This window comes from Mastomys coucha, unplaced genomic scaffold (genome assembly GCF_008632895.1).
Source record: "Mastomys coucha isolate ucsf_1 unplaced genomic scaffold, UCSF_Mcou_1 pScaffold22, whole genome shotgun sequence".
Taxonomy (NCBI): domain Eukaryota; kingdom Metazoa; phylum Chordata; class Mammalia; order Rodentia; family Muridae; genus Mastomys; species Mastomys coucha.
The window spans coordinates 153,500,645-153,524,549 of NW_022196905.1; the positions used below are offsets into that span (position 1 = coordinate 153,500,645).

The following is a 23,905-nucleotide window of genomic DNA, read 5'->3' on the forward strand; positions in this document are numbered from 1 at the left end:
CCTGCCCCTGCCTCTGCCTCCCTGCCTCTGCCTCTGTCTCCCTGCCTCTGCCTCGCGAGTGCTGAGATTAAAGGCGTGTGCCACCACTATCCTGCTTGCTTTAATTTCTGTATGTCACTGGCTGCTGAAGAAATACAATTAATTAATTGAGCCATTTTATTCTTAAATCCAACTGGTATGGTTTACTTTCAGTTTCTAGTTTATAACAACTTATTTTTCTCTTCTCTTGCAAATGGATGACAGTTTGGTACACCAGATTAAAACCCATGGGTCTGGAGATGGTAAGAGGGCTCAGTGGATGAAGGAGACTGCCATGCAAGCCTGATTTTGATCCCCAGACCCACACAAAAGAGGAGGCAACTGGCTCCATGAAATTGTCCTCAGACCTCTGTTCATATGCTTTAAGATACATTTTACTGATAGTTCTATAGGGATAAGAGTCTGCCATGGTATATGTGTGTGTATATATGTATATGTATATATATATATGTGTGTGTATGTGTATATGTATATATACATATATATGTATATGTGTGTGTATGTATATGTGTATTTATGTGCATGTGTGTGCATGTGCGTATGTGTGTATATGTATGTGCATGTGCATATGTGTGTATGTGTGTATGATTATATGTGTGTGCATATGTGTGTATCTGTGTTTATGTGCTTGTGTGTGTGTGTGTGTGCGTGTGCATGTGTGTGTGTTGGTGGGATGCATTCTAGCAAGATGTAGGCACAGCAGCAGTCAGCTGAGAGCTCAGATCTTAAACCTCAAGCATGAAGCAGAGAAAACAGGACTTTTCTCAATGGTTGAAACCTCTGAAGTCCCTCTCTCACAGAGAGAAACTTCTAGCAAGGCTGCACCTCCTACATCTCTACAAACAGGGCCACCAACTAGGAACCGAGTGTCTACCTACCAGAGCCTGTGGGGGACACTTTTCATTCAAACCACCACAGGCTTCCAAGAGTAGTGTTTACAAGGAAGCTGAAATGAACTGGTTCTTGCTCTCCCTCCATGAAGGCCTGGAGCCGACGTCGTCTCCCCTTTCGAGGCACAAGGAACCAGAAGATACTGTTTGCCATGGAAGACATCCCATTACGGAGCCCATGAATGTGTGGAAAGGTCCAGAGCACTTTTGCTCTGCCAGTCCCTGAGCCTCCTTGGCTCAGAACTTCAAGGGGACCCACCTAGCCCATCAGCTGGCCACACTTCCAAGGTAACTTTTTGAAGTAGATCTTGGAGGAATCATGTCTAGGGTTTGGGGGTAGCTCAGTGAAGTGTCAGCCTTGCAAGCACGAAGACCTGAAACGAATCCCTATCACACAGGCATGCTTGCAACCCGGTGCTATAGAAGCAGAGGCAGGTGGATACCCAAGGCTTGCTGGCTGTGAGTTCCAGGCCAGTGAAAGACTCCACCTCAAAAAGAAGTGGGGAGCATCTACGGAACATTTGTGAAGTTATCCTCTGGTTTCCACGTGTGCATAGACATAAACACACATATAAATGTATAGTCGCACATAGGAGAATGAACACACACACACACACACACACACACACACACACACACTGTTACAGCCCTCGAGTACACACTGGGAAACTAGCTATGCCTGAGATGCAAAGTGTCCACTGTGGGTCCTGTCAAAGTTCAGAGAGTAACGTATGTGCATGCATGGTGCAGGGGTGAGGGTGAGGTAGGTGTGTGAGGTGCAGGGGTGAGAGTGAGGTAGGTGTGTGAGGTGCAGGGGTGAGGGTGAGGTAGGTGTGTGAGGTGCAGGGGTGAGGGTGAGGTAGGTGTGTGAGGTGCAGGGGTGAGGGTGAGGTAGGTGTGTGAGGTGCAGGGGTGAGGGTGAGGTAGGTGTGTGAGATGCAGGGGTGAGGGTAAGGTAGGTGTGCGTGGTGCAGGTGAGGATGAGGGTAAGGTATATGTGTGTTATGCAGGGGTGAGAGTGAGGTGTTTGTGTGTGGTGCAGGGGTGAGGGGGAGTTATGCACATGTGTGGTGCAGGGATGAGGTATGTATGTGTGATGCACGGATGACAGTGAGATATGTATATGTGGTGCCTGGGTAAGGTGTATATGTTGTGCAGGGGTGTACTCAGGCTGGCTGTGGCTACCTGTCACTGACATTAACAGAAGAAGCAGGGCACAAGGTGTGACATTTAATATGGAGTCCAATTTCTAAACACATCCTAAAGTGATAAAGTACGGTTTTATGATATTCCTTGAGGGTCTGAGAAATCCTGTGCTCCTATGTGGTCCTCAGAAAAGCATGGTGGCTGTAAAAGTTCCAAGTCCTCATTAATTAATTAAAACCCTCTATATGCCAGGCAGTGGTTGCGTACACCTTTAATCCCAGCACTTGGGAGGCAGAAGCAGGTGGATTTCTGAGTTTGAGGCCAGCCTGGTCTACAGAGTGAGTTCCAGGATAGCAAGGGCTACACAGAGAAACCCTCTTGGAAAAAAAAAACAAAAAAACAAAAAAATAAAAACAAAAACAAAACAAAACAAAACCCTATATAAAGGAAAGGTGTCATAAATTACCTACGATCAAGGGAACTGGAACTGTGGTGACCCTGGAGGGTGGATTAGAGTCATCATTATACAATCATCATACAGGAACAAAAGCCATTAAAGCTCAAACAGGAAGTGGAAACCCTTTAAGCCAAGAGAACTTTTTTTTTTTTTTTTTTTTAAACTCAGCTTGCTGGATGTTTGCCACTCCATTAACTGGCTTCCTCCCCCCGTTTCCAAACCTGGCTGACCAATCATTTTCTTCTCACTTATAAAGCCTTATTCCCACCAGTAATAGTTAACTGTACCTCAGGTTACACTTTAAAAGACTGAGGCCCAGAGAAGGCAGAGACACATTAGCTACTATGGCTGGCTTCTTGGCGTGTTTCTCTTGATTTCTGGCCTGTCTTTAGGAATTAGTGATGACTTCAGTATCGACATGTCTATGTCCTGCTTGCTTAACTTCACAAAGGCTTTATGTTTATGGGTATGGAGGGTTGGGGTGTGGTGTATGAGAGGGTGGGGTGGAGCGAGTGGGGTGTGAGTATGGATTTTTAGAGAAACAAATCACACTTTAATGGTTTTGACAAATATGGAAGGACAATAAGTTAGTAGTCTATTGCTCTAGAGACATAGTCTAATTCCCATAAATAACTAGTTGTGGAGGTTCTGGATCTCACTGAGTTTATCTACAAAGTGGTCCCCTCTTTGAAACGTGGGTATCTCTTGAACCTGGATCAGAGTAAGAGGCATTGTATATTCTGTAACCCAGTGGGGAGTCATAAATAGAAAGAAAAGGAAGCCTGAAACCTGTGTTTACTTCATGTGCATTCTGGATTTACTGCTGCTGCACTGGGCTCTGAAGAAATACGAGGACCAATGTCTGTCATTATAAAACTGTCACTCCTGTGTGTTCTGGAGTATTTAGAGCCATGTTGATTTAAGGCCAAGTCTAGTAAGCAGGCCATTCCTAATTCCCACCAGGCAAGTTATATGCCAGCACTATATCATCGAGGATATGAGGACCAGGCAAGTTTGATAATGACCTTGTAAGATAACTTTTCATCATATAAGAGTTTGGCAATTTAAGCTTTAACACGATTATTATTATCACTCAACCTACTATTAACTGATGCTTCTTGAGCATGGTAAACATTCTTAGTAACTCATATAAATAATTAAAATGTATGAGGTGCCCTTGCTGGGAATACAGAGAGTCACTAAAACCTGCCTTCAAAGAGTCAACAGAACTTTGGCAAAAGAAAACAGCAAATTATTCTGGAGCCTTGAATGTCGCCAACAAGCTAGGGATAACCCAGTTTTTAACATTCGTGGATCTCAACTACAACAGTACAAGCTGTTCACAGCTGCCAGTCACAACCCCAGGTCACACACTCTTCCACTGGCCACATGGCAGCCTTTAAAACCACCATCCTTACCATCCCGATAGCTATGAAAACCATCTGTCCTGCAGATACTGATGGAAGAATTCCAAGAGGGCCAGGCCCTAGATGATTGTCGTTTTTACCTGTCTGCAAGTTTCCTGGAAACTCAAGCTCATAAGAAAGATTTATTTTTATTTTACTTAATTTAGGAGGGAAAAAAGCACTACAAATCTTTTCCTGGGGGAATTTGCAGAGAGGAACAAGCAGTGATGTTCAGCACCACGCCTGCCTGAAGCTATGGCGACAGCTGTCTTGGAGAGTGAATGAAAACTGTGAACGGTGGGGGAGTCAGATGGAAGGCTCAGGGATGGTGTACTTCATAGGATGTTGAGGGCTAGGCACATAGCCCAGGCTGAAGATGGGCTCCTAAAGGACTCAATAATCTAATGCTTTCTAGGGCAGATTAGGGAAAACATTAGCCATTTACCAGCACACCAAAGAAATGCCGTAGACAAAGTTCCTCTGCAAATGCTGGGGGAGCTGACCAGACATCTACGGGAACATTTCAGTTCACAAGCTGGTACTGATACAGTGAGCAGAGACTTCAGTGGCTATGCATGACAAAGGATATAAATTTTAATGGTTTTAAAAGTAATAAGATAAACAAATAGGATCACAGGGAGAGAGGCTGGATCCTGGAAGAAAAGTGAATGTGATTTCAGAGATCTCCTTTTACTCTAGTAATGTCAAGTCTTCAACAAACACTCTGAGAAATGCAAAGAAACAGGCAAGTTTGGCCCACAAAGAAAAAAAATAGATCTAAAATCTATTCTTGGGCAATCCTAGACAGTCTTTTTTTTCCCAAGAGACTTTAAATCCATTATTACTTAATGTTCCTGTATCTAAAGGAAACCTTTTTCTAAATGAGTATGGGAAGTTATGGAGGAGAACAACAACCAGATAGTAATTGTTGAAAAAAAAAAGGAAAGAGAAATTATGTTATTATACTCTCAAAAAAGGCAAAAATCCAAAAGGGAGCTAAATATAAATCCTATATTGAAAAGGACAGAATGTGGAATTATACATAGAGCAGAAGGAGCCATTGGTTAAGTTTGCAGTCATAGGGAAGTGTAGCTCAAAGGGGAATGTGTGAACACACAGACAAAGAAGGAAAAGGAATCAGAAAAGGGCTATTTGAGGCCAGAGAAGAAGCTGTGTGGGTGTGATGGAGGACATTAATTTACACACTGGAAAAGCAACAGGCTCCAGGTAGGACACCATGAAGCACAGCAGTCTTTTGGCCACACTACACAGAGGAGCTACATCTAGATACTCAGCCATGATACACAGGATACACATCCAGGCTCACATAGCCACAATGCACAAAGGGGCCATATCCAGGAGCCATGATGCACAGAGGAGACACATCTAGGGACAGCATAACCATGGTGCACAGAGGGGCAGCATCTAAGCACAGCATAGCCATGGTATACAGAGGAGCCACATCCAGGGATATCTTAATCACAATACACAAAGGAACCACATTTAGGCACACATAGCATGATGCACAGAGAACCAACATTGAAGAGTCTTCTAATGATCAAAGGAGGCATTCACCCTCTTCATGGATCCCATAGGATCATCAGCTGACTTCACACTGTGAATCCAGAGGTCAGAAGACTGTGGGAGACAGATCCTAAAGCTAATACAAGGACTGTCAAGAAGTTTTTGTCTGCTTTTTGTTTGTTTGTTTGTTTGTTTGTTTGTTTTTAGAAAGCTGTCTTTCAGATGTACGGACAATTAAGGCATTCTTGACAAACTAAAACTAAGAGAATCGTGGTAAACAGATGATCTGGATCGACATGAAAGACATGACTGTTGTGTTCATAAGAAAAGCTCAACAAAGTGAAGTGTTATGAAAGACAGTCCAAGGAGTGCTTTGTTGCTTTAAATTTATCCTAATCTATCTAGAAACATGCAAAAAAGCAAATATGCCCATAGTGAACAGGCACATATGCACAAGGGTCCTTTGCTAAGTCTAAAAGCCTGAAGCTGGGGGAGACAAGGGTGCAGGAATATCTAGCTTTTGTTCATTGCTGAACCTTGGTCAATAGTAATTAATGTAAATTAGGTTGGTATGCATTAAAATATTAATTATAATCCTAATGAATAATTCATCTGAATGCTTGTGAGTTGAGATGGCAATATGTAAAGACCTATTTGCACAAAGGGAGAATGGGTGTATACACCTGTCTGTAACCCAAGCACTCCCACCCTGAGAGGCTTAGGGAGGGTCGTGGGTTTGCAGTCAGTGTGGGCTACATAGGGAAGAAACCTACATAAAACAAAGCAACAAAACACAGAGAAACAAAAACTGAAGAGAAGGTGCAACAGACGCTTAGGGGAAAGAAACATTGTATGATCCACACAGCAAACAAGTAGCAAATGTCAGATGTGAGTCTCTCTCAGGAATTGCCTTGATGAACATAAACTAACACTCAAGGGGCAGAAATTGGAAGAATATATAAAAAGCCGAGCAGCTATGTCCGGTCTGTAAGGAACACTTATTTAGACATAAATAAGGTCAAAACAAAAGATTGGCATAGGTACATTAAAACACACAAGAAAAGCTGGAGTGGATTGCCAGCTGCTGGTGATGTGGACTTCAGTAGAAAAGTTAAACAGATGCCCCCAAACTTCATGTCCTGATTAGCATGAGCCAGCCATTAGGTACATAACCTGCTCCCAGTTACAAAGTAACTCATTCCGAAAGTTCTGCATATTTCAGTGGCTACAAGTTACATTGTCAGAACTAAATAAAAACACAGCAGGCAAAGAGGATTATCTCATCTTGAAGACAAGGAAATCATATTATACCCATGCCCACAAGAAGATCCAAGACAGATGAGGCCGAACTGACAATTGAAAAGGGAAAAGCTTGCTGGATGGTTATGGGACCAATGTGGTAAGGGGAACATGGAAGAGCCAGCATCTATTTCAGGGCTCCTAGACTTAGGCTTTCCCCTCCTGAAGGGGTTGGGTTATAACTTTCCTTCTCTGCATCCTGGTCTTCAGAATTTCCTGGATATTCAATATGGTATGTGTTAGGGAATTATATCAGTGACCCATTCATTAGATAGCCACCAGCTCCCCTGTCACACACTGACACCTCACCAATGTTCCTGGCACAGTGGTATATTTTCACAATTGTTAAGCTGTATGAAGTCATCAGTACAGGCCCAGAGCTGTAAATGCCTATAGCAGGAAGGTATATGAATTTCCAATTATAGGAACTTCCCACATTTGAGAATAAAAACCATTTTCTGTGTGTTCCTAATTTCTCCCCAAATCCCCTTAATTATCACAATGATTACAAGGAAATAGTTAATTCTAAAGTGTTTGGAAATAAACAATGAAGTATATCCAGTTTATTATACTTAGCCATTTATAGACAGTGTTAATCGCTGTCCTATGGAGTGTCCTCTGAAAACTGCTGAGTGTGCAAGAACCTATGGAGCTTGACACTAGATCTTCCTGGTACCTTGAGAGTCAAGTCCATGCTCTACCACCCAGCAGCTGTGTCCCATAAGTGCCTGGATCTCTGAACTTATAGCATAGAGATACTACTATAAAAGTCTCTTAACACTGGGGAGACAGCATCTTACTTTCTATCATACTTATGCCCAACTATGCATAGAAATAAGATAGTAAATATATGATTTCCCCTGAAAGTTCACAAGTTTTCTTACTTGTATGCTTCCCCTAAATCAGCATAGTTTATCTTGACCCCTTGTCCAGAGTTCCCAGACTGTGAGCCATGATGTGTTTGAAGTGAAATATTATCAAAGGGTTATTAAGAGCAGTAACTTAATGTCATTGTTTAAAGCAGCTTCGCCTGTAAGTCTGATGCAGGTATGGGTCTTAGGTGGCCTGCAAGTTCAAAAAGGGGTGTGTATTGCCCAAGACTAGTAGAGTCCCAGGTGGCCAATCTGTCCTTTATGCTTGCCTGTCTTGGTCAATTCTCTCAGAATGGTGGCAGCTGGCAATTAGTCTACAGACCGGTCACCTCTGAAATGCTTCCTCAGCAAACTGGACCTTGGATTTGAAAGAAAATCCTGGACTGAAGAAAGATCATCATGAAACAAAAGTCACTTGTTGGTGACTAGAAAGGGCATGTGTAGGATGTTCTTTGGGGAATAGCCCTGGAGTAGATAGACTAACCTTCAAAAAGTAAGGGCAGGTGTGGCTCTTGGCTCCTCAGACAGCAGGCCTGCAACTGGTTTCTGCAGTGAGAACAATTTGGATATAAGGTGCTTTGACCAGAGAAAGGCTCAAGGATGGGCACTCTAGGCTTCTTTCAGATGTCCTCTGTATGGCACATGGCTTTTCCCATCTGGCTCACAGCACACACTAGCTGACAGGGTGGCTCTCAGTGGATGGAGCCTGTACAGGAGTTGACAGTCTGTTGAGATTGCATGTCCTCTTGGAGTCACTCAGAGTGAGGGAGACAGCAAGAGAATAGACACCCAGAGGTACAGATATTGTAGTAAATAGAGAGAACACCTCCCATTAGGATTTCAGGCCATAGAGAAGAAATTCAGTAGAAAGGCAACATGCCTTGGTGACTGCATCTGAGCTACACTGAACAGTGCTGTGGCACGATTGAGTGTAAGAGAGACTCTTGCTGGACCTGTCAGCTCATGGCTATAGTTTCTGTCCTGAGGAGGCTGAGGCATCACACTGGGAAGCTCCTGGCCAGCCGGCTACATAGAATCACTGACCCAAAGAAACAGCAACAGTAACAACAAAACCGAAACAACAACAAGGGCCTCTGCTACTTTGTTCTCTCTTTGTGGCAAGTGAATCAGTGATGTTTTTCTAACCATGGATATGCAACTGATGGTGGAGACCAGTGGAGTGCCTCAGAACCTAAGGACATTCCTAGGAGGTTGGTCTCGTCAGGGTGCTATAAGCAGATCTCAGAGCCTCCTGACATGAGTTCACCTTGCTAATGAATTCACCTTGCTGTCAAATGGACACATGGGTCGTTTTCAAGCTGTTGATTTGCTCTGATAATTGGTATATATTTTGATCTATGTGACTTTATGGCTTTGTCCTGTAATGGTCTGTGACAGCAAAAGAATCATGGGCAAGGGTTAATGGCACAAATGGAGGCTTAATGTGCAAAATGCAAACTTTCATTGCGTTAAGCCAGTAGGTCCTCACAAATTGCAAAACAATGTCCTCATGAGGCTAGAGAGTGGGTCCTTTTTATTTCTGTGTGTCGTTTTGTTCTGTGAAGGACATATAAACTCACTCAATACTTCTCTCTCATCAACTTCTATGGCTGTAGTGGGTAATCAAACATCCATGTCAGATAACAGGTTTGGGCACAAGGGGAAACACTTGTGATCATATATGCATAGTGTGGATCTGACTGTGACTTGCTCTCACCCTGTGGCCACCACAGCTGTTGTCCAAGCTGCTGCTGAAATATGGCCACTTTGGGCTCAGTGTGGAACATACTTTCTTCAACTCTCTTTTCTCTCTTCTCTTGCAGTGCTTCAACTCTTGAAGGAGGGGGCGGACCCACACACTCTCATTTCCTCAGGAGGGTCTCTACTCCACCTGGTAAGAACTGACACTTGAAAGGGCCACGTGGTAAGAACACCTGGAGACAGTGAGGAAATTAAGGATTCAAAAGTCAGTCCCAGATTGAGCATCCAGCGATGACCAGAAAACAAAATCGGCACATTTCAGATGATGGGTGTAGCTACAAAGCTCCCGAGTTTGATGTTCTGAAGGAGGTGAAGTCATTGAATCCTAGCTGACCTGGAGAGGCGTTGATGAAACAAGGTTCAGCTCACTCTGATGCTTATACCCACAGAACCTTTTATCTAGGCCTCACACACATCATCCGAGATTCTGAATAGTCCTTGACTGGCTGTCCTTTGTGTGTTCTCATCAGGAGATGCTCTGAGCACTCAGGGCCCACTGAAGGAGCACAAATGAAAGACTATAGCTTGCACACAGTGCTGCCCTGTCTAATGTAGGTGGAGTTACTTTAGACCCAGCCAATAGAATACAAAGATTCAACAAGAGGCTAGCAGGAAGGGAAAGGCTATGTTGAGAGACTTCTCCTCGGGCAGAGGTGGTCTTTGTGATGCTGATGTGGGTGCATAGATTGGTTGAGTCTGGAAGACATACAGAGAAACCCACTGTTGGGTAAAGGAGGTGCTCACCGGTACACTCTCCTTTAGCAGAGATTGCTGAGTAAATAAAAACAAAGGAGCAATTGCAGGTTGCTAGAGAGAAAAAAATTACAGGGTTTCTGAATAACTTTGGTGCTGAGAAAGGCAATTTAGCCATCGAGAATGCCAAGTGTGAACAGTCTCATGGGGAGCCCAGCCTTGGGGCATCCCACACTGGGACGCCTGATGCTCTGTAGACTTGGTCCTAATTACATACTGTTACATTGTTGCCTTGACAGGAGGCAGCACAGTGCACCATGTGAGATGAAAGAAGGAGCTGTAGAGAATGTTGGGCTTTCCCAGAGCTGCACTTATCCAACTCCAATATTACTCATCTAGCATTGTACTCAAGTGCTCATTTCTTCAAGATGTTTCTCTTAGATGGTCTAGAAAAAAACATTTATATGGTGCTGATTTCTTCAGGACGTTTTTCTTAGATGGTCTAGAAAGAAACATTTATATGGGGTTAAATGTCCCAATAAGGCTAAGGTTGATATAGATTTTATAGAAAGGTCAACATTTTGGGTTACATGTCTTTAAGTTTTTAATACCTCCTTTGTAAACACATTTGTCTCGGTCTCTCTGCCTACCAGTTCCTAAAAAAATTCCTATGGCAAACAAATGGCAGGTGTCAAATACTGGATGATAACCTTGGAAATAGCGCCAAAGGCAGCCATGTCTGTGTCCCTCCAGGGAGCTTGTCTCATGCTGACAACCTAGAGGGACCCTCAGATTTAAATCTTTGTAAGAAGTATGGAGTGGAGAGTGGGATTATTGACGAAATGTTGTGGGTTTGTGACATTGGGTTTAGTTAATGAAGTAAGAGAAGGATTGCCAGTACTCACAGAGCAGGGTGATTTTCAGACATCCGCAGTGCTTTGTTGTGACATTCTTACACCACAGTCAAGCTGAAGTGAAATTCCATAGAAATTAGAGATGTTCTTTTACTGATGGATTCTAGCATTAATACAAAGATAAAGAATCCATGTCAAGATGGAGATAAAAATATCCAAGACACACAGAAACACAGAAACGTAGGGTAGAGAACAGAGTGTATAACATAAAGGACTATGTGATGGAGAAGAATGGGGAGGGAGATATATACATAGATAGTAAGATAGATAATCGATACAGATGAAAGATACTGGATGAACTTACAGACACTAGAAAGAGATAAAAAATAGAGAGGCAGTGATAGATAAAATTATAGATGATAGATAGAGATATAGGACAGATTATTGATAGAGGACAAATACATAGATTAAAAAATAGATAATAGATGATATATGATGTATAGAGAGATGGTAGATACATGATAGATGATTGATAGAGAATAGATACACAGATGGTGACATAAAAGATAATAGACAGGCAGATGGCTAATACGTGGATGATAGATTGATAGGGGATAGATGATATAAAGATGAGGAACCACTTAGAAAGAAGCATAAAAATGAACGAATGGTTCTTAAAGAACCAACAGTGAGCTCAGAACTTATCTATGTTTTTTTCAGGACCCCATGGAATATTTTTCCCTACATTAGCAAAGTATATATGAGAGATCATGGTTTTAAGCTAAGTTCTCTTAAGTGAGAGGCAGGGAAGGAAGGCTAAAAAGAAAACAAGAGACCCAGCAATGGACAAGTTAAGGAACTTGGTGACTCTAGGCTGATGGTATGATCAGGTGACTCCCTCCCCCAATACCAACAGAGAGAGAGAGAGAAAAGAGAAGGGGGGCGGGGCACATGCATGTGTTGGAGAAATAGGATTGCTTGCTTTGTGCATTGCATGCTCTAAGGTAAGAGAGTTTTTGTGCAGGAGGGCATTGGCCTTGAATAGGACACCAAATCAGGTCCTTAACATGCTCAGGCTTTGAGCCAGAGACACTATGTTTTATATTAAGTCCAAGTGGTGAGTTGTTCTTGACAGTTGGACAGAAAGCCTGGAAACATGATACCAGGTGATAGGACAGAAATATGGTTCCCATCCCTACTGAGCACGGGGCCATCTTGCACGATTTCTTGGCAAGGTAAAGTGTCATCACAAACTGGCTGCGGTGATGACAATCAACATGGATGGGGGGGGAGGGGAGTGGTGCTAGCTCGAGGGAAATTCTTTCTAGGGAGCATGAGCTTTGCTAAGCAGTGATAATATTGGAAGAATGCTGCTACAGGGATGTTCAGCCCTCGTAATCTTTTCAGACAAGTGTGATTAAAGGTATTTATTGCTGTCAAATTATTATTCATAATCCTTAGAAGTGTGAATCACAAAGTACATCACTAGGGAAGGGGGAGTGTCGCTTTCAGCTTTGCATCTAATTAACTTTCTTATTCTCCTTGAAAGACTGTGAAGTTCCAAAATTCAAATACATTTGGGGTGTAAGTGTGAATTCCCATACTCCAAGTCAGGGATGTCTTTTTGTGCAGTATGTACTTGTGTGCAGTGCGTGCGTGTGGTACATACATATGAGTATGAAATATAAGTTGGGATTCTCAAGGTCCCTGTCAGATATTTTTGTGTTTGTGTGTGAAGTATGTATGTGGTAGGAGTGCATGCATGTGAGTGTGCAGTATATGTGTAGATTCCTGTGGTCCATGTCATCAGGATGTCTTTGTGTTTATGTGTAGTTGTGTGTAGTGTGTGTGCATGCTGGGGGGTGCATACATGTGAGTGTATAACTGTGGATTCCTTTGGTGCATGTAAGGGATGTCTTTGTGTTTGTTTGTAGACTTATGAGTGTGTGTGGGGAGGGGTGCGTGAATGAGAGTATGAGGTATATTCCTGCCTCTGTGTACTAGAGCAGGATGTCATGGGTCTTCTATGATACTCCACCTGATCGCCATGAGACAGAGTCTTTCACTGAACTGACCAGCAATCTCTCAGGATCCACCAATCTCTTCCCTTCTTTTCCCATTCCCTGAAGTCCTGGGGTTACAGGTGTGCAAAGTCATACCTGACCTTTTACATAGGTGCCATGAATTTGAACTCAGCTCTTCATACATGCAATGAAGCTATTTACCCACTGACACCCCTCAAGGGTATCTTAACAGGTCATTCACACCACCACTGATGGTGCAGTGAACTGTCCAAATGAGGAAGGAGAGGGAAGAACTACTTTCATATGGATCCAGCTCCCACTCCACACTAGCTGTTGGGGACTGAGAATCCCTGCCCCTGCCTGCCTTGCCATCATCCCTAAAACTGACACTGTAATGGCTGGAGTCCCAGTTCTTAGCATCAAGTTCTCAAGTGATCTATCTAAGAGTGACACACTTGACTGGGGACCTGAGATGCAGACTTTGCCTGGAGTTGATGCTTTTCCACCACACTGCCTGCATAATGCCTCGCTGCTTCCTTGAGCCTTCTGAGGAAGCTCTTGAATGTCCTCCCTGAACTAATAGCAGAGCTTTCCCTCTTGTGCAATTTTAAGTTTTACAGTGTTAGATTATTTATTATTTTGTAATTTTAGACTTTGAATTTGTCTTTTCTCTTCCATGATGAGTGAGTGTTTGTGGTGCAAACCACAGAGCCACAGTTGTGTAATGCACAAATGCACACATGCCAAGGTGCCCTGGTGCAAACCACACAGCTGCAGTTGTGTGGTGCACACATGCTCAGGTGCCCAGTGGTGATTTACTGAAAGAACACCCATTGCCACTGAATTCCATTTGAGGCTTTCTCAGATATCAGTCATCTCTATTTGTGCTGATCCGTTCCCAAGTCCTGATGTGTGTCTCAGTAATTTCTCTACCTGTGTGTCCATATCACACTGGGTTGATCACAGCTTTAAGCAAGTCTAGACTCTGGGTGCCTTCAGTCCACAACTGTTTTCTTGTCTGTGATCTTGAAGCTATTCTGGGTCCTATGCATTATCCTATGTCTCTTACATTCAGAGGTTTGGTTCATGCAGATGACACCAGTGGGGATTCTGGTTGCATTTTAGTTAAATGTAGACAGAAGAAGAAGAATGAATCAACAGTTCATGTTTTCTCCCTCAATGGCACAACCTACATTCAAGTTTCTCCAAGCTTATGAGATGTGGCTACACCATTACTTTATTGCTTTTAGGATCCCCCAGTCTTGCATATTTCTGTTTGTCTTAATCATAAGTGTTTCAAAATTTTGTAACTATTCAATTTTTTAAAAATTTCCAAACTTTAGTTACTAGAGTACAGAAATCCTGATTTGCTGTCCTGACCTATGTTCTACAACTCTGTCATATACATTTATTAGGTAGGATGACTGTTTTCTATATTACAGAGATATCTGCAGGTCCTCTGTGAGTGAAGGTGGGTTTAATTGCCAACACTGTTACTGTTTGTCATTCCTGATTGCACCCACAAGGGCCTCCAGGGGTGCTGAGGATTGAGGAGGCCACACTGCCCCACCCAGCCTCCGTCACTGAAAAAGAGTTGGGGTTTCCTGTAGACAATTATTCAATCTTTCAATCCACCTCTAAATTACGGTGTTCATCAGATTGCTGGTGTGCTGAGGGTGAAATCTGGCATTACGGTGTTCGTCAGATTGCTGGTGTGCCGAAGGTGAAATCTGGCCCTTTTTAGGTCTATAGATCCCATTTAATGCCCCCCATGCACAAACACAGACACCCACTTTTTCAGCCTTCTTTGATTATTTTATTGTGATTAAGGTTTTTGTTCTTGTGTGTTGTCCACAGAACTTAATTCAGTGTGTATGTTTCAATATCCCTAGAGCATGACTAATTTATTCCAGTAGATTCCAACACTGTTCTATTTCTTTACATGTAACTTTAAAACAATGGTTTTTTTGTTTGTTTTGTTGGTTGTTTTTGTTTTTGTTTTCTTTTTTATTTCTTTTTTTTTTTTTTTTTTTTTTGTAGAGACAGGGTTTCTCTGTGTAGCCCTGGATGTCCTGGAACTCACTCTGTAGACCAGGCTGACCTCCAACTCAGAAATCTGCCTGCCTCTGGCTCCCAAGTGCTGGCATTAAAGGCGTGTGCCACCACCGCCTGGCTAAAACAATGTTTTAATTTTTGCAAACTATACTGTTTGTATGTATGTCTGTATGTCTGTCTATCTATATACCAACCTGCTTACCATCATCATCTCCCTCTCAAGTTGGCCTCAACCTCATTACTCTCCTGCCTCCAGGAATCATAGTTGTTCTTTACTGTGGCTGCCTACAGTGTTTCCAGTCCCCTGAATCTCTTCTGGGTGCTGTGGGTTAGTCACCCCCTCCCTCATCCTGTGGATTCTATTCATGCTGTCATGATACTGTCCTAACTCTAGACATGGGATATTTTGTCTGTTAAGTACTATATGATTTTTTGGGAACTTTAAATAATAATCAGTATTTTGGGAGAACTGTAGTTATTCAGAAATCTGTGATCTTGTTGGGTCTGGCAGTTATGACTCATTTGGAAAGAATAAACCATCGCTGAATTGAAACTTAGTGTCCCCTCCACTGAAGACAGATACAGGCATGCCATCTGAACAGAGGGAAGAGGAGTCAGTTTTTACTGTGTGTGCTATGATGCTTATCAGCCAGGGGCCTCTGTCCCTGGCATGGGTGCTTCCTGGGCACCACGCCCACATCATACAAATGTATGTATCAACATCACAGGCTGATTTTGGAAACCCATCCCTAATACAGCATTTTATCCCTACTGCTATGTGTCATGAATTCTGTATATTTTGATAGTAAACCCTAGACATACTGAACCGTCCTCCCATGTTGTGACTGAAAAGTTTCTCAATGTAGTAAATTCAACAATGCTAGGGCTTATGTAGTCTGTTTCCTGGTGTGTGTGTGTGTGTGTGTGTGTGTGTGTGTGTGTGTGTGAGTGAGTGTGTGTATGTGTGTGTGTGTGACTAGAGGACAGCAGAGGATATCAGATCCCTGGAGCTGCAGTTTCCAGTGGTTGTGAATGGGCCAACATGAATGCTTGGAACTGAACTGAGGTCCAGTGCAGGAATGGTATTCACTCTTAAGTGTAGAACAATACCTGAGTCCTTTCTTCTGAGTTCTGGAGATCATTGATTGCCATCTCTGTGGAGACTAACTGTAGCAGATGGGAGCATTGGTGACTGTCACTCTACAACTCTACAGCAGGCTCCTCCAGGACTGTGTTCCTCACTGTCTATCCAGTAAATGAGAGCAAGAGATGAATTGTCACGATGGGAATATTGAATGATTTGGTAAGAAAAGTCTGTTCTAAGCATATAACATAAATCTTACATAAAGTGTATCTATCATGGAAAAGCAATATTATATGTCTGTTAATAGTCCTAATAAACTATTTTTTGAATCAGAAGCATAATGTATGCAAATGAATATTTTAGAAAATTCACTGTAGATGATCCAAGAATCTAATCAAGATACACTTTGGCTTTTAAAGTATCTGCCTCTACTGGCTTTCTCATCCCCATTATCTATAGCCAGATTTCCCCATCATTCTGACATCTCTCCCTTTCCCTTAGTCTCACTGGGGATAGAGAACACAGTTTGGGCTTCACCTGTCACACTCTGACTGTCAGTGATATTTGCAGATTTATTTATCATAGCTTGTGTTTCTTTTCTGTATTTCTTTCAGTGTGCTCGATATGACAATGTTTTCATCGCAGAGGTCCTCATTGACCGGGGTGTCAATGTCAACCACCAGGACGAGGACTTTTGGGCCCCAATGCACATTGCCTGTGCCTGTGACAACCCTGACATTGTCCTGTTGCTCATATTAGTAAGTACATTAATCCAGTTGACCTAGCACTGGACGACTCGGTGACAGATATGTGTTTAACAATATCTCTCAATGTATCACACTACTTTTGGGGAAAGCGTGAGTCTGTAGCACCCTCCGTGCCTCAAGAATATAGATACCTAGAAACTAAAGTTGTCAATCCGGAGTCTCCTAAAATAATTCATGTCCGTGTCACGGCAAGCTGTAGAGTTGCATGTTTTGGTTCACATCAGTGTTAATAGAATGGCAATGTTCGTTCTCAAAAATACACTTGCAAGTAGCTGTAGTTGAACTTTTAGAAACACATCTTCCAAGGGGATCATGAATTTGGGAAGGAGCAGAGAAGACACAACAGAAGTTGGAAGGTAAAGTGGAAATGATACAGACACAGACTACTTGTGTATGAAACACTCAAACTTGACTAATAGTAACAACCACCTCTCTTTCTATGCTTGAATACACATCACTAGGTAGGACTTTCTAAGCTCAGGCTCAGTTCTGAAACTTGGTTCCACTGCCAGCCAGCATCCCATCCCTCTAGTCTAGAATGCCAAACTTCTAAAGGAGATGCAGCACAAAAGGCTAGTTTCTTTGTGTGATCTCCATGGAAGGTGGGTCCACACCACTGTGTATCTATGACATTGCAAAATTGATGCTGCAGACTTTGGCAACAATGATGACTCTGAGCTCATGCATAACTGTGTCATGATCTTGAAAGTCTCATTTCGTGGACTTTTGGGCAGGTTCTCCTACTTTGACAAGAGAGACTGTGATTATGAGAAATATTTCCTTCAGAACACCACTAAGGACTGGAAGCAGCATACCCCAAGGCACACACAAAACAGAATGTTGCATATTCAAAAGCCGAGACTAGAGTAAACCTGGACATGAAAACTGATGCCTGAGGTTTCAGAGTTAGTAGGAATTACATGGGGGCAAACTCTTTAGGTCTCTCTGAGGATCCATGAGTGAGGAAATCAATGTGAGGTTTGTGTACTCTGAAGTTAAACTGCCTCTTCTAAGGAAAATCAATAACTAGTGACATCCATCCCAGTCCTCAGAATAAATGTTTAGAAGAGTGACTCTCTAAAGAAGCTTGGAGTCTTCTTAACTCAGGGTGGATGCCACATGCCATTGCCAGACTCAGTGCTGGGTTCTGTGTGAAGTAGAGAGTTCGCCATAGTGGCCATCTGCCTTCAATTCATCCTCCACCTTTTTGAACTCCACCCTTGTTTATCCCTGAAATTATCAACATATTACCTCTATTCTTCAACCCCATGCCTCGCTGTGAGTACAGACTTGTTTAAATCATGCCTTATTTCTCTACACTCTCAGGAGAAACAATAAATAATTTTAGCTTTCCATTTAAGGAGCTAAAGAAAGATGAGCAATTTTAAGCCTAAATCAAGTAGAGGACAGTTGACTGAATCCAAGCAAGGGGTATAAGTTTACAAGACTGAGTTTCTGTTATGAGGAGAGGGAAGGAGGCAAGCTTTTCAAGGGATACAGAGGGAATGAAAGATACTCTTCCCAATGGCCCAGGCTCAGACAATCAAAGGTAATCATAATAGATTATAATGTAAGACAGGCAACAATAAATATTTCTGTGTTTGTGCTTAAAAATAATAAATGGGGATGTTTGCCACTCTGGTTGGCAGCATGGACTGGGAATGTGGGCCTGAAAATGAAGTGGACTAAAGTCTCAGGCAAAGCCAGCTTTACTCAGGGCATCATTTATACTCTGAGGGTTAAGAAGAATTACATGAGTAAGGTATCCAATCACAAAGACAAGACACATGTGGCAAAGACATGCTTTTTCATAGGGGCACACGAATCACAACAGCTCAGTAAACTCACTCCTATCCAGTACAACCGGGAAGAGCAAGAAAGCATGTTCTAAGAACAACTGCATGCTTTTGAAGATGGTGACTTCACATGTCACACAGCTTGTTTTCTTGGAGTTTTCTCATAAGCACTCAGAATTCCCCTTGCATGACTCAATTCTCAGGCTGTGTTCCAACAGGAGAGAACACACAGATCTACTATGTAGATGACTTGAGAAATTTTCATGTGGATCGTCTACTCCCAAGTAAACTGGAGCACATCATTTCCCTCGAACACTGTGGCGTTCCCAGAGGATTCCTTCTGAAGCTGACAGGGTGAAAAGAAAGGAAGGATGGCTAATCACCACACACCTGACCTGAGCACCCCCAGATAGGCAGAAAGGCCCAGCTCAACAGCAGTGAGATGTGTCTGCTTCAGGTGGTCTTGGTGTGATGAGAATGGCATTCTATAACCCTGGTGGTCTACCAAGACATGCAAACCCAGAAAGGCATGAGAAGTTTTCATTGTATATAATATGTAGTAGTGTACCTCTCTTTTCTAAGGTTGTAAAAATCAGTGGAAATCTGAGAAACTCACAGTTAAAAGGAATCCAAGGGTATAAACTAGGGACAACTACAGCATAGATTCTGTGACAGCTCTTTGTTAGACTAAAGGCAGCTTGCAACCGGGAGAGGGTCATTATAACTTAGAAATATTATAATTCATTTTCTGTTGTATTCTTTTTAAAAAATACTTCATTTGAAAAGAACTATACCAGGCTTTCCTGTATAAAATATCATGTCCTAAACTGTGTATCAGGTGCATCTGTCAGTACACAAATTCATACAGAGGCTGTGGTCAGTTTCATGATATATTTACTAAGACAGGGTTATTTAGAGTCTGTGGTAACTGTGTAAATGTGAATGTTATTGTCATTCTTAACTGCAGAAATGGCCAGAGGGAAATAGCTAAGCCACGCTGCCCTTGACCCTTAGAGAGCTTCCACAACTAATGCTGATGTGAGGTTGGAGGTTCTCATTTTAATTTCAAAGAATGTGTGACCTTAAGTTTCAGAGGAAAATTTCTTTGTATGTCAGAAACATTAAGTGTGTTGCTAAGTTGTTGTATAAGACATGATGGATGTGTGTGTGTTTGTGTGTATGTGTGTGTATATGAGTATGAGTATGTGTGTGTATAAGAGAGAGAGAGTGTATGTGTGTGAGTGCATGTGTGTAAATGTGAGTATCTGTGTGTGTATGAATGTGTGTATGAGGGTATGTGTGAGTATGTATATGTAAGTGTGTGTGTATGTGTGTGGGGGTGTGTGTTTGTGTGTGTGTATTCATGCGTATACACATGTAAATCTGTTTCTTTGGAAGATCATAATTTTGTCTTCATTTGAAGCAGTCTTGTATAGATGTAGTGATCCATATCTGTAATCTAGACACTCAGAAGGCAGAAAAAGGGACCACAATGGTAGCCAAGTGTGCACAGGGAAACTGTTTAAACAGAAGCAAACCAAAAGCAGAAGGAGGGGGAAGGGGAAAGACTGTAGTCTTTTCGAGTTCAAGTGAGTCCTGATCAAAGGCACTGAGCAGATGAACCAAGCTCCTATCACAGCAGTGCCATCCAGTCAATGGCTGTCAAGGAAGAAGCATAGAACTGGGAGCTCACAGCAAGCATTGATTTATAAGAGGATCCTGGAAAATTATGTTTATTTAGGATTGTGAGAAACTTAATGTCTCTTCGGTGAAAATGCATTATGACCATGCTTAGGGATTCTCTCTCTGTCAAGGCTGAGACTACACTGTGGCTGCATTCTCAGCTCTGCTTGTGGCCTGCGCTCTGCCATTGCAATACCTGGGAAGTAAACCTGTCTCTTATATACCTCCAGGGTTCTGTTTGAATTCCGTGAAGACTCTCTCATGCCATGTGAAGTATGCAAGAGCTTGAGTCCCTGTGCTTGTCAGCAGCCTCTGAGCTCACTTGGTTTGCTGTGTCCTGTACCTGTAATTACTCCACATTTCCAAAGATTCCTAATATTCTTTCTTTAAAATATGCATAAATATATAATTATATTGAAAATATAATTATCATTTCTCCTTTCTTTACTCCCTCTAACCCCTCCCATGTAGCTTTCTTCATACTATTTCCAATTCATAGTCTCTTTTTCTTTAATTAAAAGTTGTCTTTACTTACATTATACATGCATAAATACATAGACACAAACAGATGAGTCTTTTTAGTTTACTTGTATTATATAATTTCAGGGCTGACCATGTGACATCAGATAGCCATCTTCCTTGGGGAGGATCATTTCTCCTATCTCCACTTTCCTCAGTGAACTGTGCTTCTTTGTCTAGGAATGTGGCCCCATGAGATCTCTTCCATCCCTGTTAGCATATCTACTGATGTTATCTTTGGTCAGGTCTTGTTTGGACAGCCATATTGCTGAGGTATCATTGGCGAAGTCATATCAAGAAGATACAATCTCAGAGTAGATGTCCTTGTCCACTGTCTTGTACAACAGTTCCACTCCCTCTCTTTTTATTTTTCTATTAGATGTTTTCTTTATTTACAATATCTCCTTTCCAGGTTCCCCTCCAAAAGAAAAATAAAATAAAATAAGTAAAAAGAAGCAAAAACAAAAACTAAAACAATCCCCTGTTCCGTCCCCCTGCTCATCACCATACCCTCTCCCACTTCCTGGCCCTGGAATTCCCTTACACTGGGGCATAGAAACTTCACAGGGCCAAGGGCCTTTCCTCCCACTGATGACTGAGTTGGCCATCCTCTGCTATACACATGCTGCTGGAGCCATGAGTCCCACCATGTGTGCTCTTTGGTTGGAGTTTTAGTCCCTGGGAACTCTGAGGGTACTAGTTAGTCCATATTGTTGTTCGTGCTAAGGGGCTACAAACTCTTCAGCTCTTTAGGTTCTTTCCCTAGTTCCTTCATTGGGGACCCTGTACTCAGTCCAATGAATGGCTGTGAGCCTTTACTTCTGTATTAGTCGAGTACTGTCAGAGCCTCTCAGGAGACAGCTATATCAGGCTCCTGTCAGCTAGCACTTGCTGATATCCACAACAGTATCTGTATTTGATGATTGAATATGGAAAGGATTCCCAGGTGGAGCAGTCTCTGGATTGTCCTTCCTTCAGTCTCTGCTCCATAGTTTGTCTCTGAAAATCCTTTCGTGGGTATTTTGTTCACCCTTTTAAGAAGGAACAAAGTATCCACACTTTGGTCTTCCTTCTTGAGTTTCTTGTGGTTTGTGGATTGTACTTTGTGTATTCCCATCTTCTAGTCTAATATTCAATTATCAGAGAATGCATACCATATGTGTTCTTTTGTGATTGGCTTACCTCACTCAGGATGATATTCTCCAGATCCATCCATTTCTCCAAGAATTTCATAACTTCATGGTTTTTAATAGCTGAGTAGTACTCCATTGTGTAGATGTACCACATTTTCTGTATCCATTCCTCTGTTGAGGGACATCTGGGTTATTTCCAGTTTCTGGCTATTATAAATAAGGCTGTTATGAACATAGTGAAGCATGTGTCCTTATTATATGTTAGAGCATCTTCTGGGTATATGCCCAGGAGTGGTATAGCTGGGACCTCTGGTAGTACTATGTCCAATTTCCAGAGGAACCAACAAACTGATTTCCAGAGTGTTTGTACCAGCTTGCAATCCCACCAGCAATGAAGGAGTGTTCCTCTTCCTCCACAACCTCGCCAGCATCTACTGACATCTGAGTTTTTTATCCCAGCCATTCTGACTGGTGTGAGGTGGAATCTCAGGGTTGTTTGATTTGCATTTCCTTGATGACTAAGGATGTTGAACATTTCTTTAGGTGCTTCTCAGCCATTTGGTATTTGTCAGTTGAGAATTCTTTGTTTAGCTCTGTACCCCATTTTTTAATAGGGCTATTTGGTTCTCTGGAGTCTAACTTCTAGAGTTCTTGGTATATATTGGATATTAGCCCTCTATCAGACATAGGATTGGTAATGATCTTTTCCCAATTTGTTAGTTGCCATTTTGTCCTATTGACAGTGTCTTTTACTTTACAGAAGCTTTGCAATTTTATGAAGTTCCATTTGTTGATTCTTGATCTTAGAGCAGAAGCTGTTGGTGTTCTGTTCAGGAAATTTTCCCCTGTGCCTATTTGCTCGAGACTCTTCCCCACTTTCTTTTCTATTAGTTTCAGTGTATCTGGTTTGATGTGGATGTCCCTGATCCACTTGGACTTGAGCTTTGTATAAGGAGATAAGAATGGATCAGTTTGCCTTCTTCTACATGCTAACTGCCAGTTGATCCAGCACCATTTGTTGAAAATGCTGTCTTTTTTCCACTGGATGGTTTTAGCTCCTTTGTCAAAGATCAAGGGGCCATCCATCCGCTTGTGGGTTCATTTCTGGGTCTCCAATTCTATTCCATTGATCTCCCTGCCTGTCACTGTACCAGTACCATGCAGTTTTTATCACAATCACTTTGTAGTACAGCTTAAGGTCTGGAATGGTGATTCCACCAGATGTTGCTTTATAGTTGAGAATAGTTTTGCCTATCCTGGGTCTTTTGTTGTTCCAGATGAATCTACAAATTGCTCTTTCTAAGTCTGTGAAGAATTGAGTTGGAATTTTGAAGGGGATTACATTGAATCTGTAGATTACTTTTGGCAAGATGGCCATTTTTACTATATTAATCCTGCCAATCCACGAGCATGGGAAATCTTTCTGAGATCTTCTTCAGTTTCCTTCTTCAGAGACTTGAAGTTTTTGTCAAACAGATCTTTTACTTGCTCAATTGAGTCACACCAAGATATTTTATATTATTTGTGACTATTGTTAAGGGTTTTGTTTCCCTAATTTTTTTCTCAGCCTGTTTATCCTTTGTGTAGAAGAAGGCCACTAATGTGCTTGAGTTAATTTTATATCCAGCTACTTTGCTAAAGTTGTTTGTCAGGGTTAGGAGTTCTCTGGTGGAATTTTTGGGGTCACTTAAGTATACTTTCATATCATCAGCAAATAGTGATAATTTGACTTCTTCCTTTCCAATTTGTATCCCTTTGCTCTCCTTTTCTTGTCTAATTGTTCTGGCTAGGACTTCAAGTACAATATTGAATAGGTAGGGAGAGAGTGGTCAGTCTTGTCTAGTCCCTAATTTTAGTGGGATTGCTTCAAGTTTCTCTCCATTTAGTTTGATGTTGATTACTG

At 42.1% G+C, this 23,905-nt stretch overlaps 1 protein-coding gene across 8 annotated transcripts in view; it reads left to right on the top strand.

Annotated features, from left to right (window-relative positions):
- Myo16 (myosin XVI) overlaps positions 1 to 23,905 on the top strand; it is a 509,596-nt gene that overhangs the window by 166,424 nt on the left and 319,267 nt on the right. For 6 of the 8 annotated variants that reach the window (XM_031339016.1, XM_031339015.1, XM_031339017.1 and 3 more), the window contains 2 exons: positions 9,457 to 9,527; positions 16,719 to 16,862. In XM_031339016.1, coding sequence (XP_031194876.1) covers positions 9,457 to 9,527; positions 16,719 to 16,862 — 215 coding nt within the window. Of the gene's footprint in view, positions 1 to 9,456; positions 9,528 to 16,287; positions 16,324 to 16,718; positions 16,863 to 23,905 lie in introns of those variants that run through there. The other 2 variants (XM_031339020.1, XM_031339019.1) reach the window with 2 other exon arrangements.